This window comes from Petaurus breviceps, unplaced genomic scaffold (assembly GCF_028583685.1).
Source record: "Petaurus breviceps papuanus isolate PSGF00001 unplaced genomic scaffold, PetGlider_PUasm1.0 37, whole genome shotgun sequence".
Lineage (NCBI taxonomy): Eukaryota > Metazoa > Chordata > Mammalia > Diprotodontia > Petauridae > Petaurus > Petaurus breviceps.
In genome coordinates, this window is record NW_027186296.1 from 78,560,607 (window position 1) to 78,579,988 (window position 19,382).

The 19,382-nt window shown below is 46.6% G+C and overlaps 2 protein-coding genes across 3 annotated transcripts in view; one reads left to right on the forward strand and one right to left on the reverse strand.

Annotated features, from left to right (window-relative positions):
• Positions 1-4,687, reverse strand: part of NT5C2 (5'-nucleotidase, cytosolic II) — a 266,169-nt gene extending 261,482 nt beyond the window's left edge. The window contains exon 1 of the mRNA XM_069098865.1: positions 4,683-4,687. The gene's annotated coding sequence lies outside the window, so the exon portion shown is untranslated. The remainder of the gene's footprint in view (positions 1-4,682) is intronic.
• PDCD11 (programmed cell death 11) overlaps positions 1-19,198 on the forward strand; it is a 45,138-nt gene extending 25,940 nt beyond the window's left edge. The window contains exons 21-36 of one of the 2 annotated variants that reach the window (XM_069098862.1): positions 3,854-3,916; positions 6,736-6,844; positions 7,810-7,899; positions 9,319-9,421; positions 9,760-9,937; positions 11,050-11,106; positions 11,966-12,088; positions 12,437-12,559; positions 13,014-13,410; positions 13,711-13,818; positions 14,197-14,343; positions 14,779-15,029; positions 15,747-15,915; positions 16,409-16,562; positions 17,028-17,193; positions 17,778-19,198. In XM_069098862.1, the coding sequence (XP_068954963.1) occupies positions 3,854-3,916; positions 6,736-6,844; positions 7,810-7,899; positions 9,319-9,421; positions 9,760-9,937; positions 11,050-11,106; positions 11,966-12,088; positions 12,437-12,559; positions 13,014-13,410; positions 13,711-13,818; positions 14,197-14,343; positions 14,779-15,029; positions 15,747-15,915; positions 16,409-16,562; positions 17,028-17,193; positions 17,778-17,949 (2,410 nt within the window). In that variant the 3' untranslated portion in view covers positions 17,950-19,198. Of the gene's footprint in view, positions 1-3,853; positions 3,917-6,735; positions 6,845-7,809; positions 7,900-9,318; positions 9,422-9,759; positions 9,938-11,049; positions 11,107-11,965; positions 12,089-12,436; positions 12,560-13,013; positions 13,411-13,710; positions 13,819-13,941; positions 14,028-14,196; positions 14,344-14,778; positions 15,030-15,746; positions 15,916-16,408; positions 16,563-17,027; positions 17,194-17,777 lie in introns of those variants that run through there. The other variant, XR_011170349.1, reaches the window with a different exon arrangement.
• The last annotated feature ends 184 nt before the right edge of the window (positions 19,199-19,382 follow it).

The window sequence follows — 19,382 nt, forward strand, 5'->3', positions numbered from 1 at the left end:
GTCTGAGGCCAGATTTGAACTCAGGTCCTCCTGACTCCAGGGCCAGTGCTCTATTCACTCTGCCACCTAGCTGCCTCTAGTATTTTTTATTTCCGTAAATTCTCAGTGGAAGACCTCCTTGTTCCCTCCAGTTCTTTGACCAGAACCACGCTTTAGTCGACCTTTGTTATCCTTCCCTGTTTATTTTTGACTGGCTTGTTTCCTTTTGACTGGCTTGTTTCCTTTCTGCAGACTACCAGAATTAGTACTCTGTAGGTTCAGTTTCACTTAGAATCCTTTTTATAAGCAGTTCTCTTTTTAGTCTCAAGACCCCTTTACAACTCTTTTTTTTTTTGTTTGTTTGTTTTCTTGGAGGGGGGAAGGCAGCAAGTGGGGTTATGTGACTTGCCTAAGGTCACATGGCTAATGGGTGATAAGTGTCTGAGGCCAGATTTGAACTCAGGTCCTCCAGACTCAAGGGCCAGTGCTCTATTTACTGCACCACCTAGCTGCCCCCAACCCTTTACAACTCTTAAAAATTATTGAGGAACTCTCCCCCCAAAGAACTTTTGTCTATGTGCATTATATCTATCAGTATTTATACTACTATACCGTGTTTCCCCGATAATAAGACACTGTCTTACTAAATTTTTTTTTGGACAGAAAAACACCAGAGGGCTTATTTTCAGGGGAGGGCTTATTTTAATGAACATTGACAGCAATTTTAATAAACAGGTAAATGTGAACAAAAAAATGTACCAGCAAGCAAATCATTGGGGAAGAACAGGATGACGCGCTCACTGCTGCAGCTCTAATTGGATGCAGCTCGCAGTGCGGCATGCGTTTCACGGGGGGGTTTGGGGGGGGAGACGGTGCATACAGAGGGTACCGTAATGTAGCATGTAGCGCAGGGGATCACCTTCACTACAGTAGCAATCTCAATAGGGCTTATTTTCGGGGGAGGGCTTATTTTAGAGGAATCTTACACAGTAAGGGGAGGGCTTGTTTTCGGGATAGGTCTTATTATCGGGGAAACACAGTATAAGCTCTTGGGGTGGCTAGGTGGCATAGTGAGTAGAGCACCCGCCCTGGAGTCAGGAGGACCTGGGTTCGGATCTGGCCTCAGACACTTGACACAAAAATAAACTAGTCGTGTGACCTTGGGCAAGTCATTTAACTCCAATTGCCCTACCCTCCCCCCTCCAAAAAACAACAAAAAAAGAAAAGGCTCTTAATATTATTATTAAAACAATTTGGACCTTAAGTCCCCCTGAAAGGGGTCAGGGACTGCCAAGGGTCCCAGAAGGACCACTGTTTTTTTTTTTTGGTATTCAGATGCTTTGTGTACATGTGTACATGTGTTGTTCCTGAATTAAAAACTTTTTTTTTTCAAAGAAAGTATCTTAGAGTTTGTCTTATCCAACCTATGTCTGAACGAGTATCCCCAGTAAACCTATTGAGCAGGGAATCATCCAGCCTTTCGTCTCTCCCCCACCCTGTAATTGAGGGGAAATGCCTTCTTTTCGGAGGCAGGTGCCCCTCCTCTTTGGCATTGCTCCAGCGACTCAAATGAACTGGTTTCTCCTTATGTCCAGCCTCTGTCTGCCTCTTTGCGGCTTCTCCTCGCTGCTTCCAATTCTGCCTCCTAGAGCTAAGCAGGGTAAGCCCAAACTGTCTCCTGAAAGGGCAGAGCCTTCAAGGCAGTGACTTGCTTTCTCTTGGTCTCCTCCTCCTCCTCTTTCCCAGCCCCTTGAGCCCATCCTCACACGGCGTGATTCGTAGGGCCTGGCACACGTGTTCTTGGTGATCTCCCTTGGCACCACTTGCTTTGTGTGTAAGTCATCGTTAGTAATGTGCGTGCTCCAGCCGATTGCTGGGACCCACCCCCATGCAGCTTTCTGTAGCTGTACAGCATCACTGGGAGGGCCTACCTTGTAAGAAGATGGACTTTGGTGATGCTTTGCCTGCTCTGTCCTTCCGCTGGGGTGCCTTATCATTGTGAGTCAGTCAGTCACATTTACTTAGCACCTGCTGTGTTCCAGGCCCCATGCCCAGTGCTGTCTCGGTGTTTGTCCAGGGCGTATGTGTGTAGAGTAATTTGGGGCTGCTGCATGGCAGTGTGCCTTCTTCATCCACTTGTCTCTTCCTGAGGAGCACGTAGCACTTGGATGGTTGGTGCCAGTGCATCTAGAGAGTCTTGCCTTCTGTCGAATGTCCCTCTTTTGTCTAAACTTTGGGAAAAACTTGTCCTCCATGACAGTGGCAGGATACCTTTGTCTCTTAGTTTCTTATTTAGTTTAGGATTGATGTTAGAGAACTGTTGAGTGGCTGATTATCAGCATCTTGTACGATACTGACCGCAGTGCAGGAGGCTCTCCTTAAAAGAGGGCTCTGCTCAGTTAAAAAGTTCTTTTGTGATCAGCTCGAGTGCTCTTAGGATCTTAGGTTCTCTGGAGCTCTGGCAGTCATGTGACTTTGAAGACTCGTGCTGTGGAGTATCATCTGTGACCTTGTATTTTTCTCGAGAATACCCTGAATACTCATTTAAGTATTCAGGACATTCTTAAAAAGTCTTGGGAGAGATGTAGTTAATGGTGTCTTTTGGGTGGCCCCACTCTAGGGTATCAGTGCTGTCTCGGATCTTGTCCATTCTTTTGAAATCTTCCTCTTTTTGTATCTTGAAAATTAACCTCTGAATGCCTTTAAAATTGTGTCACCTCTGGTGCAGATTTAATCAGATCTTCCTGACCTGCTCATATATCATTTCCAGTTCCTTATAGAGCTTATCTCGGATATTGATTCAGCTAATGTTGAGTCCAACTATCGTGATTCTTTTTGTCAGCAGGACTAAGACAAGATCACTGTAGAAACATGTTTGAGTTTATCCCGTTTCCTTTTTATTTGCTGTCCAGTTTCATCTGTAAATGCTCATGAAATGCTCTAATTTAGCTGGGTCTCACACCAACTTTCCATAGCATTTTTTCCCTCCTTCTGTTTTTTTTTTTTATATTTATATTTTATGAGATATTTTATCTTCTGTCATTGCCCTTTATAATAAATACAGCTGGGTCCCAGTTAGTTCAAATAATGAGTCCCTTGAAATGGTTATATTATTTAAATTCAAACTGCATATTTCCACTGGGCTAGAACCAGTTGTTGTATTTTACATAACCGTAATTTTGCCTAATATGAATTCAGATACATATGATTACTTCAGGGGGATTCCTTGTCTGCACTAATCAGGACCTAATCGTATTACTGCAATGAAAATGCACAAAAGAAAGAACACATTTCGTAGGCCCACTTATGTCTACTTTGCAAACGTTATTTAATAATACAGGATTCTGGTAGACCCAAGCAATCCTTGAGAATTCTCCATGACTCAGTTTTTTGAGAATGGTAGAGATCAGGCAGGGGAGAGTGGGGATGGGAAGAAGGAACAGAAATAAAGCTACCACTGATGGCTGGTTACTAACCCAATATCATGAGAAGGAGATGGGAAGGAGAGTTGAAAGGAGGAGAGAGCTAGCTTTCAAGTTGTCATCAGTCAGTCCACAAGTGTTTTATTAAGCACTTAGAGTATGCCAGGTCACGTACTGGGTGCTAGGAACTTACGGCCTAGCCAGGGAAAACAACTTTATGTCAATAATTGTATCCGAAGCAGATACCGAGTGATTTTAGGAGGAGGGCTTGGGTGTTAGCTGTTGGGGAAATCAAGGATAGCTTCATATGTTAGTGGCATTGAGATGAACCAAGAAGCAAACTAAGGATTTTGAGATGTGGAACTGAGGAGGGAATATATTTAGCTGGGTAGAGAAGAGAGGTGCTTGAGCAAGGAGAGAAATGGCTTGACTTGTTTTCTTTTCTTTCGCAGGTCCCTCCCAATCAGCCATCCATCAAGTGCACAGACTGTCTCTGAGCTGAGTATTCGACCAAGGTAAGAGTGCAGGTACGGTAAGGTACATCTGTGTTAGGTGAGGCATTAGTAAATTTTTTCCAAACCACTGGTTATGAGCAAATTTTTGCAGATCCATGAAACCATAACTACTTTTTAAAGCCCTTTTGTTTTCAAACTTTGCACATTCTTAACGTGTTGTGTCCCCTTTCCATGAGCCACCAGAGCTGTAGTGAGTATGGTAATCTGCCATAGAAAATATAGGTCTTTTACCAACCTTGGGTATAGTTTGAGATGGGCAACACTGGCCCATTAGGAAGAGAACATAGTTTGGAATTGGAGTAGAGTTCTAGGCTTGAAATTATTATTATTATTTTTTTATTTTTTGCCTTTTGGAGGGCAGTTGGGGTTAAGTAACTTGCCCAAGGTAACAGGGCTAGTTTTTTTTGTGTGGATGTTAAGTGTCTAACGCCAGAACGGAACTCGTGTCCTCCCGACTCTGGGGCTGGCACAATTATTATTTTTTAACTAGTTCTGTGAGTCTAGGCTGGCCCCAGCCTCTCTGTGTTTCAGTTTCTTTGTCAGTTCAAAGATTTGTAAATATTAGGGCTGGAAGGAACTTTAGAAACTATCACCTAAGGCCATGTACTTGTTTGTTTTTTTTTAAGCAATTGGGGTTAAGTAACTTGCTCAAGGTTACAGGACCAGTTATTTCTGGGTGTGGTGCTAAGTATCTGAGCCCGGATTTGATTCCCAGGTCATCCCAACACTGGAGCCGGTGCTCTTACTTGCTGAGCCATCTGGCTGCCCCCATGTACTTGTTTTTTAATAGCTTGATTATGTTATTTCAGTGTAATTGGTTTCTTTTGTAATTCTATATGTTATTTTATGCATTTAAAATGTTATTCTGAGAAGGATCCATGGGTTTCACCTGACTGCCAAAGGGGTCCATGACACAAAGGTTAAGAACCAGTGTCATGGTCCATTCCCTTCCTCTTCTGGATGAGCAAGATGAGGTGACTTGCCTGAGGTCTGTCCCACAACATCTTAGTGGTAGAGATGGAACTCTACCACTGTACCAGGGCCGCCTTCCAGACACAGGTCTGATACATACCTTCCAGTGCATCATTCTAAACATTCATGTTTTTTACTGATTTGGAACGATCTGATGACCCTTCTCTACTCTCACTGGCTGCCTCTGATGCTCTCCAACTTGTTACTGTGCTTGCTTAACTAAACACATGTGTAGCACACATGTGGTCTGATTGAGTCAGGGGAGGGCAGGGTCATCCTCTCCAGAGTCATGAACAAGCACAGCGTTTCTATCAAAGACTATTTGATTTTTTTTTTTTGAGGGTGGTGGAAGGGGGGATGAGGGGAGGCTGTCATTTACTGTTTTTTCACTGAGCTTCCAGTCCACTACCCCCCTGTTCCCCCCATCTTTATCAAAACAGTCTGCTGTCTAACTAAGCTTCCTCCATTTTGGATGTGAAGCTGACTTTTTTTAAACCCAAGTTCAGGTGGGTGGAAGGTAGATCATAGAATAAAGAAATAGAGGTTTAATTTATATCCTGCTACTTTACTGAAGTTATTGCTTTAGTTAATTTTAGTTGAGAGTTCTGTAGGTAGACCATTAATTATGACATGGAAATTATAATTTTGTTTTCTTTTTGGCTTGTGAACACTTTCTTTTTCTTGTCATTGATACAAGTATCATTTCTAGAACTATGTGACATAACAATGGTGACAGTGGATATCCTTGCTTTGCCCTTCCCCTCCTTGATTCCATTGGAAAGACCTCTATTATTTTTCATTTACAGATAATTCTGGTTCTTGGGAAATGTTATGATTTTGAGAAAAGGTCCATTCCTGTATTTTCTCATTGCGATTTTTTTTCTAAACATAAATGAGTGTTATATTTATAGTTTCCTAATATTGAACATTCTTTGCATTCATGATTTGAACCCAGCCTGTTCATAAAGATAGTCTTTTGAACGTGTTGCTGTCACATATTTGCTAATTTTATTTGCATTTTTTTTCATAAACATTAGAGGGATGTGTTACAGTACTCTTTTTCTTATCTCTTCCCACTTTAGAGGTCAGAGCCATATTTCATGAAAAAGAAGATCCCATAATCCAATCATGTCATTTTATAAACGAGGAAGCTCTTTTTCTCTCACTTTTTATGCATGTCACATTCTTCTACTCTCTAGTCTCCTTGCAAAGTTCAGGATTTCTTTCCAGCTCTTAAGATTTGTTTAAAAAAAAAAAAAAGATTTGTTTTCCCTTGTTAAATTGAAGTCTTCCTTTCATTTTTAAAAAGTTCATCTAGTCTTGGTGCCATCAGAGTGGGCAGGTTTTTTTTTCTTTTTTTTGGCCTTTTGGAGGGCAGTTGGGGTTAAGTAACTTGCCCAAGGTTACACGGCTGGTTTTTTTGTGTGGGTGTTAAATGTCTGAGGCTGGAACCGAACTTGGGTCCTCCTGACTTCTGGGGCTGACTCTTTTACTCACTGTGCCATCTAGCCACCCCTAAGAGTGGGCAGTTTTAAGAGCACCTTTTGTCTTGTCTTTTCCAAGAAGAGGAAGGCATCTGAGAAATTATTATGAAAAAAAAAGTTTGTTTTCTTAAATGCTTAAGAAGAATAGAGGCTTTTACTCAGCTCCTGTAGACCTGTGGATATAAGCTGGAACAAACTGTGCTCATTCTAGTTCCATGAGGGGGTTCCTTAGGAGTGGACAGGATTGGGCTGAGGGCATCATGGTATTTGACTTGGTGCTATCTTTAAGGGGCCTTTCAAACTAGCTTCTCCCCTTAATAAACCAAAACCATTTTCTTTCCTTCTCTGCCTGCATGCAAACAGTGAGCTGGAGAAAAATATCAGGAATGACCCCAGCACTCAGTCCTCTAGCCCCACAGAGAAGCTCAAACAATACCCTCCTGGCCAGACAGTGATCTGTTTTATGAGAAAGGTGAGATGAACATTCTGATTCTAATGTGTCCTCTTTGGGATTGGGAAGCGATGGGGGGCAGAGAGAAAACCAAACCAGAAACCTGTTACTCAAGCAAACAAGTATTTTGGGGGTACCTCGTAAGTGTTTAGCATCACACCTTGCCTAGGTCATTCATGGGATAAAAAAGAGAATAATATACGATCCATTACTTTTTTAGAGTTTAAAGTCTAATTGGGGGCATAAGATTAAGGTATGAAAAAATGAGAGATCAGTACCAGATCATATGCTAAACCATGTGCCTTCAGGGGATGGTCAGTGGAGGCTGTGGTGAGTGTGGGCAAAAGCACTTGAGGAGGTAAGATTTGAGCCAGGCCTCGAATGATGCATTAAAGCTTGAGCACTGGGATTTTTCTTACGTGTAGGATTTGGAAGCAAAAAGCATTCTTCTCCCTCACACCTCCTGTCCCCCCAGAGGTGTAAGGACAATCTTGGGCATGTTTGGGAAGGAAAGCACAGAGAAATTAAGGCTGGCCTGTTCTCATGGTGAGGGCCATGTCTGGGGTGAGGACTGGCAGGTCAGATAAGGCACCAGCAAAAACAAGACCTCTCCCGTTGAGGCATTGAGCTGCTAGGGCAGCTACTTGGTGTACTGCTGGAAACAGTCAGATGCTCCTGTACTCTCGGCAGGGTGGGTATTCCCTCAGTGTAGATCGCAGCCCATCTCCCATCTCTATCTACCCATCCCTGCTGTGTCACTTGAAGTACAGTATTTAAAATGAAATCCCTGAAGTGAGACAGTGAATGGCAGAGGAACAGGGAAGGACTTTTCCCTTTCATCCTGGGAGGTCCATGGCATTCCATTTGAAGGAATTATATGTAGTTCTAAGGGTTTGTATCTCTTAGGATAAAACAAAAAGGGAGAACACTTTGATGACTTCTTCCCTTTTTTGCTTTTCTCCTCTCCCCCAACCCTTGTGTTCCAGTTCAACGTGATCAAAAAATGGCTTGAGGTGGAGATAACTTCTGATATCCGGGGAAGAATCCCTCAGCTGTTAACCTCTCTCAGTTTCAAGGTCCGTCCCTGTACTGTGGGCCAGAGGCCTGAGGACCCTCAGCCTCTGGGAACATTTGTAATGCATATTATATACATGTCTAGAGAACTCATGTGTTTACTTGGGCAGCAGAGAATGAGGGGTGTCGATCCATTTTGGGGAGGAGCAAAAAATTTTTATTGCTCTTTCCTTGGCTTTCATAACATCGCTGAATTCTGTCATCTGTCCGATCAGGCTTCTTAGTCTCCGAAGTATGAATTTCCCCCAAACCACCTCTTCTCTCTCTTCTTTCTCCCTTGGTGCCTTCAGCCATTCTCGTGGATTTAGTCACCCCGCCTCTACATAGGCAAATCTCCTGTCTGTCTATCCAGCTGCATTGTCTCCCCTGAGCTCTAGGCCCATGTTACCTGTTGGGCATTAGCACTTAGATGGACTGCTGGCACCTCCAGCACCCTGTGTCCAAAGCTTGACTCACACTCTCAAACTGGCCCCTCTTATCACCGCTTCTGCAGATGGCAGTGCAGTCATGTGGGCCTGACTGCTGGAAAATCACTTTTTACCTCTTTCTCCTTCGATCCCACCTTTAATCAGCTGCCAGGTGCTGTCACGTCTCCCTGCACATCCTGGATCTGTTTCCTCTCCAGGCACACTGCTACCACCCTGCTTCAGGTCCTCCTCCCCTCTTGCCTGGATTATCGTAAGAGTGTCCTGACTGGTCTCCTTGCTCCCAAGCCTCTTTCCTTTGCAATCCATTTGCCCCATAGCTGCCAAAATAATTTTCCTAAGGCCAGAGGTCTGATCATGTCAGTCATCCACTCAGAGTCTTCTGTGGCTCCCCATTGTTGTGGGATAAAAATGCAAATTCCTCTTTTTGTCACTTAAGGCACTGCACAGTTGAACTTGTTACCTCTCCAGATTTATTTCTTATCACTTAACACCTTAATACCTACTTGTTATTTATTAGTTGCAAAGATTATATGTAAAACAACCAGATGAGACATAAAATATATATATAAACCATTGAACATAAAAATTCAAGCACATAGGACTAATAGCTGTTTCCTGAAGATGACATTGTCTCCCAGCATCTGGAATGCTCTCCTCCTCTACCATTCAGAGTCCTTTTCTTCCTTAGCTTGGTTCACATGCCCCCTCTCCTCTTCTCCCCCCCCCCCCCCAAAGGGTTCTCTGATCCCTTCAGCAAAGAATATTTTTTGATCTTCAAATTTTCCTATAGCATCTTCTAACCCTCCTTTGCCCCCTTCGCTCCCCGTTATGTGTTATATTTACCTTTATATGTGTCATCCTTCCCGCTTGGTAAGCTTTGTGAATTCAGGGATTATATCACAAATTTAAAAAAAAAGCTTTTAGCATCTAGTATATAGTGCTTTACCCAAAGCAAAAATTTGTTGAATTGAATCAGAGTTCTTATTCATCTAGGTTCTCAAGCATCCAGAGAAGAAATTTAAGATTGGTCAAGCCTTGAGTGCTACTGTGGTTGGCCCAGAGTCCTCAAAGGGTTTCCTTACTTTGTCTCTCGTAGGTATGGTGATGAAACAACCCCTGGCTGGGTCAGGAAAGTAGCCTTCAACCCATCTGGGCAGGATAGGGGACAGGACTCATTCCCATTGTTGTGGGAAGTCTAAATGTGGGCATACCATGAGCCTCCCAAAGGTCAGCCTGCTTTCAGCCATTGTTTGCTTTCACTGGTTACCAGGCTGTGGCTCTGGAAACATGAAACCTGGCCTTGAGTCAGAGAAGGCTGATCCTTAGATACCCCTGGCTTCTTGCTCTTCCTGACCCCTTCCTGGCCAGACATAGCTGGTCAGCTTTGCAGCCATTTTTTCTTTCTCTTGTCTGAGTCCAGTTCTCCCCTCCCAGGTCCTCACAAATTGGAAGAAGGAGAAGTAGCCATGGGCCGCGTGGTGAAGGTCATCCCCAAAGAGGGACTGCAAGTCCTCTTCCCCTTTGGGACAGTTGGGAAAGTTAGCATCTTTCACCTGAGTGACTCTTATCTGGAGGCGCCCCTGGAAGGCTTCCATCCTGAGAAAATCGTCAGGTGAGATTGACTGGCCTTTAGCTCTCTGCCCATCTCCCTGTTCTGCTCCATTCTCTGGTGCTTCATGTATTCTGGCTGTCTCACCAATGAGAACGTAAACTCCCAGAGGGCCCTGGCGCAGAGCTGGTTACCCAGCCGGCACTTATTTGTAACAGCCGTCAAACACTTTCCCACCTGGCTTCAGTTTATTCCCTCTCCTAACCCCACAGGGGTGCTAAGTGGGTCATCCCCCTCTTATGAGAGGAAGAACCTGAAGCCTAGGCAGGGGCAGTGACTTAACCTGAGACATCACTATGGATTAGCAGCAGAAGTGGGTCTAGAGGCCACATCTCTCACTTAATTAGCAACGGTAATAATATTATTAATAATAATTTAGCAGGCATTTATTAAGCCCCTATGTTATACCAGGTACTGTGATAAACTCTGGGGTCACAAAGACAAAAATGAAAATGACATAATTGCTTATATTAGTAAAGCAGTTTAATTCTACATAGTGCTTTAGCCAACAGGCATTTATTAAGTGCTTACTGTATGCTGTCTACTGCGCATACAAAGAAAGGCAAAAACTCCATCCCTGCCCTCCCTCAGGAAACCCACTTTCTCATGGAGGAGGCAACAGGCCAAGGACTATCTATGTTCAAGATACGCGTAGTATAATTAGGAAGGGATCTTGGACACCACCAGCCAGGAGGGATGGGAGAGTCCTTTTGCAGAAGGTGGAATTTGAACTATCTTGACGGAAGCCAAGGAAGTTGAGAGAAGAGAGGGCACCCTGGGCCTGAGGGACTGTGTGCTGGGAGCAGCAAGAGGGCTAGTATGGCAGGATTAGAAAATTCGGAGGGGAAAGACAGGAAGGGACCAGGTTGTCAAGGGCCCTATAAGCCGAGTGGAGGACCCTGGATCTGATTCTGGTGGTAACGGGTAGGGCGGGGGCGGGGACAGGGGCCTAGACATGGGCAGTCTAGACGACACGCAGCACCCACTTTAGCTCCATGCTGCTCTCTGTGCTAGAGGTCACAGTTTCAAGCCTGGTCTAGTGGATGGGTCCTGCAGTGGGAACCCTAGCTGGATCCTCAAACTCCAGGTCTCGCTCTTTTCCCCCCTTCTTGCAGGTGTTGTGTGCTGTCCACGAAAGACCCTGTACTGACTCTGTCACTAAGACAGTCCAGGTAGACTTTGGGCTGCGCCTCTTTTGGGGGAAGTGGGGGGATCACTGGATCAGTTTTACAGGTTAGAGAAACTGGAATTCCTTTCAGCTCCTTGTATTCCACCTCTTTATGGTCTCTTGGGGTAGATAAACCAGGGTTGTTCTAATTGTATTGCCCTCTGTGCCAGTTCTTAAGATTCTTTTTCCTCAAAAACAAGGGTAGTCTGGTCTCAAGGCCTCCTCTGGGCTGCCTAAATTCAGGGGGTCAAAAAACCAGGGGAACCCAAGATGGGCATGTGATTAGCCTGTGGGAGGGGGAAGGATCATTCTCTGGGCAGTGTTCTTAGTGATTACAGTTGATGGTAATGATGCCGTGGTTATGGGTTTAGCTTTTTTCTGTTTAGTTAATTTTTATTAAGAGATTTCTATGTGGCAGGCACTCGGGATACAGTGACAAAATGAAATTATCCCTGCCCTCAAGGACATTGTACCTGGAGGGAAATGGCATATTCGTAGTACATACAAAGTAAAGTAAATATAAATTACAAACAGATTTCAGGAAAGGATTCCAACAATTGAACTGAGCCTTGAAAGAGAGCTAGGAATTATAGAGGCGGAGATGAGGGGAAAACATGCCAGGCATGGGGGTCCAGCTTGTGCAAGGGACAGAGATGGAAAGTGGGATGTTTGGTGCCAGGGACTCTTAAGGGGACTAGATTGACAAGAATGTAGAATTCGGAACGGGAGGGCCGGCTTGGGGGGGGAGGTGAAGGGATGTTGTTAAGTATAAGCAGCCTGGGAAGAATGGCACAAAGACTGGGTGGAGTACTTGAGTGAGCCCCCACCCCCCCTTATTCGCTCTCTCTTTCTTGTTCCTTTAGAACAAACCCCAGAATGAAAAGCAAAATAGAAGACCCTGAGGTGCACTCCATCAAGGACATTAAAGAAGGGCAGTGCCTGCGGGGCTATGTGGATGCCATCAAGAAGCTAGGAGTGTACTTTCGGTGAGAAGTGTGGGACTGGAGGCCTGGATCAGAGGATCTCCGAGGTCTTCCTGTCCACTCCTCTGTCTCCTAGAACCGCTCTGTACAGTGACCAGCCCTCTTTTTAGGGAATCTCGGAGAAGGGGATTCTCTCATTCATGGAAGTCACTGGGTGGCCCTAGGAGGGAGGAAGGTGACATGTGTCTCCCTTATGTCTGTCAGAAGTTCCTTTCTGTTGGAAAATGACTCCTTTCTCTTTCTGAAGTCACTCGGGGGTCTCTGCCCAACTTAGACTTTGCCAGAGTTGTCTCATTGCTCCAGGATGACCAAGGTTTCCCCCCTGAATGTACGGTCTTTCCTTTTTTACAGCATTAGCCCCACACTTGTGGGTCGGGTCAAGTATTGTCATGTTACCAAGTACTTCCTGTCTGACAGAACTTTGTACCAAACTTACCTCCCAGAAGGAAAACTGCTTTTAGCCAAGGTCTTGAGGTAGGCTCACACCCCACCCCCAAGCCCTTGTCAATAAGCTGCCCCATGCCCCTTCCTCCTGTGGTTTTGAGTTAAGTGACCTTCATAAAATAAGGCCGGGCCAACTCAGGTAAATTCCTAAAAAAAGATGAGTTGGGGCTGGGGTGAGTCTAATGTCCAGACTGAAGTAAAGCGCTTTGCTTTGGGGCCTCTGATTCTGCAGGTCTGGAGACTTAGCCCCAGAGTGTCAGCCATGGGCTTCCAATGTTGCCATTCCAGCCCTGACTCTGCCCCCATACTGACTCCACCAGTACACAGAGTCTCACCCCTAGGAACCAGTACATGTGACAAGAGGGCTCTTGGTTAGTTGAGCTGGAGCCCAGAGCAAGGAAAGGTGGTCTTTGTCTTTGTTTCTAGTCCTTTTCCCTCTTTCCTCTCGCACTGGCATTGTTGCTGTCTCTCTGTGCCCATCCAGGGTGAACCGGAAGCAGAACCTGGTGTACCTGTCCTTCCTCCCCAAAGACACCGGGAAGCCAGACATATTTCCTGAGTCTTTGGGTCTGCCGCTGCGGGACCAGGGGAAGGAGATGCTCAGCAGTCAGCCTAAGAAGAAGCAGAAAGTGGAGGAAGAGAAGGAGGAAGATCATGGTGACCCTAGGACAAAACAGAAGAAGCGGCAAGAGTCAGAGACAAACCTGAAGGAGGAAGAATGCGGTGAGCCCAAGACGAAACAGAAACAGAAGGAGCAGAGCCAGCTCCACAGGGAACCTGGGACAAAACAGAAGCAGGAGTTGCAGGAGCCCAGTGTCAAACAGGGAGAGAAGTTAGCAAGTAAAGGAAAGCGGAAGATGCCAGAGTCAGAAAGAGAACAGGTACTTCCTTGTGTGAGGGAGGTCTTTAAAAAAAGAAAACATTGAAGGTGTGAACCTCATGGCCTCCATACGGTGCCCTGAAGAGCAGGCCCAGGGCAGAGGGCCACAAAGTGTGGAGGTGACCCCCCAAGGCTGTGGTGTCCATAAAGCATCCCAGGAGGTCAGAGATGGGGCCACTAAGCACAACCCTAGCACTCCGATGCTCTTTGGTATCTGCTTCCAGGGGTCTTGGGGTTACAGTAAATGCCGGTTGAATGAACAAATCAGTCTCTTCCATTTCCATTCTTTGCATTGTCCCAGGAGAAAGTGAACAAGAAGAAAAAGCAAAACCTCTCTCCTGAAGAAGATGATAGTGGAGTTGAAGTTAATTATAAGGAGGAGAAAGAGAAGAGACTTAAGCAGTCCAAGGTAAGAAAGGCTGCTCCTGAAGGGGGAGATGAATGGTTGTCTGGAGATCAGATCACAGAGATGAAGCTACAAAGCCCCATGATATCCATAAGTGGTGACAGTGCCCCTGTGCACTACACACAGATCAGAGCTCCCAGTAGAGCCATCATCTTGTCTGTGCTGAAGGTTAAAGCCTGCCCTTGTCTTCTCATCTTTGATGGTTCTTGTCAGTAAGTGATCATTGGGTAAATGCTGTTTGCCCAGAAGTCAGGAGATGGAGGGTTTGGGGGAGAGGGAGTGGTTATGTGGCAGGCCTGGGGGAGGCCGAGGAGACTCGGGGCAGTGTCTGGTCAGAGCAGAGGTAAACCTCTGACCTCAGGTTCTCTCTGGTTCTCACAGAAGAAGCAGCCCAAACCTACGGAAGTCCCCAGGCTGCAGCTATCTTCGGGCTTCGCATGGGATGTGAGCCTGGACATGCTCGCCCCAGCCATGCCGCCCCGAGAGGAGAGTTCGGACAGTGAAGAAGAGGAAGCAAGCCAAGCCATGGTTCAGTCTTCCCCTGGGGCTTTTTTAGATAGACTCTCCAACGAATATTTTCCAAAACCTAGCCTTGTGATGGGAGGCTCTCCCTTAGATGATTTGAACAGGAGGGAGTCACTAAATCTGCCTCCCAAGACCCAAAGAGGTCTTATGGGAAGCTTCCAGCTCAGCTCAACCCAAGCCTAAGGGCTCCGGGAAGATGTGACAGTAAGATAATTCAAGGGCCCTGGAATTGAGCCTATGATTAGTGGACACAGTAATGATAGTGATTGAAATGCTATCCAATGGGGACTCTGGTCTCCCAGGAGGCCAGGGGAATGAGAGGGTTATGTCAAGCCAGAGTCCAAGTACTTTCTGGGCCACCTCTCCATGTGCATCTCTAGGGTGGGTTGGAGCTGAGCCCTGGGTGCCCCTACTCATTCTCACCTGCTCCCTCTGTAGCTAAAGAAGAAAAGCAAGAAGGACAAGGAGCTGGAGAAGCAGCAGGCAGAGAAGGAGCTGTTGCGCATCGAGGCTGCCCTGATGGACCCCAGTTGGCAGCCTGAGACGGCCGATGACTTTGATAGGCTGGTCCTGAGCTCCCCCAACAGCTCCATCCTGTGGCTGCAGTACATGGCCTTCCACCTGCACGCCACAGAGATCGAGAAAGCCCGAGCGGTGGCCGAGAGGGCTCTCAAGTCCATCTCCTTCAGGTAGAGGCTCCCACCCAGCAGCTCCCACGGAGAGAAGGAGGGAGCACATTTTTGGGGAACGAACGTTTGGCTTGGTGGGAATTAGCTCTGCAGACTGATCACTCTGAGGGTGGCCGCTCTTCCTTTCATCTGGCTTATGGCTTTCATACAGGCCGTGAGCACCTGAGTTTAGGGAGGGAACCTGGGAGAGAGATAGGGGCCTCTAATTTTTCTGTTTGTGATAAGAACGGGGATGAGTGAAACCAAGTAACTATCATGTAGTTTTTAATCTCATAGGGATAGGTGCAAATAATTATGATACTAAGTAAATTGTGATCAGTCGGTATGAGATCCAGGCTCTGCTGGATCAGAGGAGGGAGAGTTCATGTTCAGGGGTTAACACCCTCCCAGCCCCAGTCTATGAGTTGAGAACCTCACTCTTTCCAGGGAAGGACCTAAGAGATGTTGCATGTCCTCCCCAGTGGAATTGGATCCAACAGGGAACAACAGAGACTAGCCCATACCCAGAGAATCTGGCAAACTTTTGGGTAGCAGGGATTATTCAAGATTGATCTTTAAGTCTATTCCCTAACATTGAGGGGGTATAGGAGATCTGAAGGCTGTAGGAGGGGGTGGCCATAATCTGTATTTCAGACACTGAGAGTTAGCCTCCAGGTCCATTGGCCTAGAGCTTGAGTTCTGACCTTTCTGTCTCCTGCTTGTCCTCTGCACGCCCAGAGAAGAGCAGGAGAAGCTGAATGTTTGGGTGGCCTTGATGAACCTGGAGAACATGTATGGCTCCAAAGAGACTCTGACCAAGGTCTTTGAGCGGGCTGTGCAGTACTGTGAGCCCTTGAAGGTCTTTCTCCAGCTGGCTGACATCTACACCAAATCAGAGAAGTACCAGGTCTGTGTCCCAGCCCCTGCAGCGGAGATGTTCCCCTTCGAGCCCACTGTCTGACAGACAGAACCTACCCAGTGGGCATCACAGAGGCAGGGCTCAAAGTCGAGAATCTCGGCTCTTGCTGTGACTTCACAATCCTGGGTCTCAGCATCCCTATCTATGAAATGGGAAGAATAGTTCCTTTTAGAGGCTAAGTAAATTGTTAGCTGTGGAGGTGAAGGCGTCAGCAGAATTACAGTTGTGTCTCTGAAGTGTACCCCGGACAGAAGGAAAGTAGGGTCCCTCTCCAAGCCTGGTGCCTTCTCCTTTTGTCTTCACAGCCCCTTGGGGCCTCTCCCTGAGCCCTAGAGCAGTGCAGACTGGGAGGATTCACCTCTCCAGAATAAAAGCTCTCTCCCATCCCTTCCTGGCCCCCCCAGGCTGTAGAGTAGGCCTGGGTCTGCTCACCTTCTCTTTGGTTCTTTTGTTGTCTTGCTCACCTCCTCTTTTTCCCCAGGCGGCTGAAGAGCTCTACAGTCGGATGCTGAAACGTTTCCGACAAGAGAAGACTGTGTGGATCAAATACGGTGCCTTCCTTCTTCAGCGGGGGCAGGCTGACGCCAGTCACCGCCTACTGCAGCGGGCCTTCAGTTGTCTGCCACAGAAAGAACGTGAGGCCTCTTTGTCCCTCTTACCCTCTCTCTGCCTTCCCCAAGTGGGGCTTCTGGGGATTCCTCCAGCATGGTGCAGTGTAGGCCTCCTTGTCAGGTTGGCTTTAATGTAGTTCTTGGTGTTGCATAAAATAACAGCTGACCTTCTCAGAGTCCCACTTCCCAAGGACGAGGAGATCAGAATTAGACCTCACTCCCAGCCACTTTGTTGAGATACTATGTGGGCTTAGGTAAAGAGGCCTAGTGGCCAGTGAAGTTGGGACCCTTCCCCTGATTCTGCTTTCCCCATCCTTCACATACCTAGTAATCCCAGATTAGGCTTTGTCCTTCCAGAAAGGGCCAGGATCCTGGGAATGAAGACCAAGGAGTAGGAATGGTCATCCTTCCCCATCATCTTGAATCTAAGTCTGTTAGAGCAAGGACTGACCAGTGGTCTGAGTGTCTGAATCCCCCTTGCCATTGCAGATGTGGATGTGATCTCCAAATTTGCCCAGCTCGAGTTCCACCTGGGGGATGCAGAGCGAGCCAAGGCCATGTTTGAGAGCACCCTGAGCAGCTACCCCAAACGCACAGATGTCTGGTCTGTTTACATAGACATGATCATCAAGCATGGAAGCCAGAAGGAGGTCCGGTGAGTAGGGGGAAGGAGAGGGGATGAGGAGCTGGCCAGCTGGCCAGCCATGAAGGGAGGTGGGGGACAGTTCACTGTCCCTGAGGTGACCAGCCACTCTCTTAGGGACCAGGATCTTTCTTCTAGCTAAAACCAGCTTTTTTGTGTATAAAGAGGTGGCCCTGTGTTTCTCTCCACCTTCCAACCATTTTCTAGCCTTTGACCAGAAGAAGATTTTGTCCAATAGGGAGGAGCCTTGGGCAGCAACATGGACTCAGGCTAGAAGGCAGAAAACTTGGGTCCTAATAATTATCTGTGCATCAGCTTTCATTTCTAGCACTTTCTTAGGCCTGACTTCCTTTTTTTCCTGGCACCCTCCCCATGGGACAGTGCATGGGGATAGGGGCTAGGGCAGAGCTGGGACTGGGATGTAGGGCTGGGACTCCATCCCCATCTCCCAGGTCCAGCAGCTTCACTCTCAATTTGGGGCTAAGGCCAAGTTTTCCCCAGTGCCTGTGCCACAGAGAGATTCTCCAATACTAACAAATTCTGGCCATGGAGGGCTAGTCCCCCATTTCCTTGAACTCTCTATTCTTATCACCCAGGGACATCTTTGAACGAGTGGTGCATTTGAGTCTTGCCCCCAAGCGGATGAAATTCTTCTTCAAACGCTATCTGGACTATGAGAAGCAGCATGGCACAGCCGAGACTGTGCAGGCCGTCAAGGAGAAGGCCTTAAGCTACGTGGAGGCCAAGAGTGCTCTTACCGACAGCTAGTGACTGACCCAAGGGCCCAGCCAGGCCGTACCAGCATCCTCCCAGCAATCACTCCTGGAGAGTGGACACGAGATGTATTAAAAAAAACAAACCATAACGATGGGAGAGGAGGTGTGAGGGGCTTTATTTAAGTGTTTATGATGACACAGGGTAGGCCTATGAAAGCCAGGAGTGACTTGCCCTTGTCAGAACGTGTGTGTGTGTGTGTATAAGTGTTAAGAGTACATATGTCAGTGTGTCATATAATTGCTCTGAACTTTTTTTTCTTTTTTGTTATAAGGGATGGTTGGGTGGGACGGGAGACACGTTGTGAAATAAAAATGATATAAAAGCAAAAGCAATTTTAAAAAAGTGAACATAAGAGATCTCTTAAAAAAAAATGAACCGGCTTGTTTCCTTCACTTCTCTTCCCAGTAATGCTGGAGGGCAGTTTCTCTGCCCACTCTGCCAAAAGTTTCAGTTATCCTCTGATAGACTCCCAAGAAACCCATCTGGTTTGTGGCATATGATTTGTGTGGGGTGGGGGTAGGTGGGGGGCAGTCTGTGTGACTTTCCTTGGAAAGGTGGTCTGAGGTCAAGAGGACTCACTGGGTTTAGATTCTGACTTTAAATGAACTTGTTCACCCATCTGTAAAGTGGGAATGAGAACACTCATGCTATTTCACCAGAGTTGTCTTAAAGAAAGTGCCTTGTGAAGTATTTATTATTCCTCAGGAAGGGGTAATGGTGGGGGGCTGAATCCCCAGGGTCTCATGGTCAGGCTCTCATTTGATCACATCTCTGAGCTCATCTGAAGGGTGTAAGGACAATCAGGAATCGCTAGGCCATGACTTATTTTAGGCACTCCTACCAGATCACAAGGATCCTCATAGACCCATGGGCCATTTGCCCAGTCATGCCTTGTTCCAGAACGTTCCTTGAATCTGCTAGGGCAGGGGAAGGAAAACAGCGCAGCACTGGGGAACCTGGGTTCCTGGCATCTTCCTCTGGCAGTTTGTGAAGAGAAGAGCAAGTGAAATGATCTTTGGTAACTCCTCAGGGAAAAGGGACAGAGAGGACTGCCCTGTGTTCCTCAGCAGTCCCCATGTTCCCTTGAGGAGGGACAGCATTGAGACATTTCATCCATGCCCTTGCTTTATGGCCACAGGTGTCCCTGGACCCCTTAAGAAACTGAATAAGTAACCACCTTCCCTTGCTTGGCCTCCAGAAGTTCAAAGAAGTGCTTCCTAAAGGTTACATGGCTCCTTTCTGCTGCTTTGGAAGCTGGTTTCTTGTTCTGGCCTCAGGGAAAATAGAAGTTGGTTCTGGCTGAGCCTGGAATACCATGTGAACAAGAAACATTATTTTCTAACATACATAATTGAAAAGAGTGTCAGTCATACTCTGCATTTGGCAGGACTGGGAGAGAAGGGAGGAGACATTTCCAGAGGCCA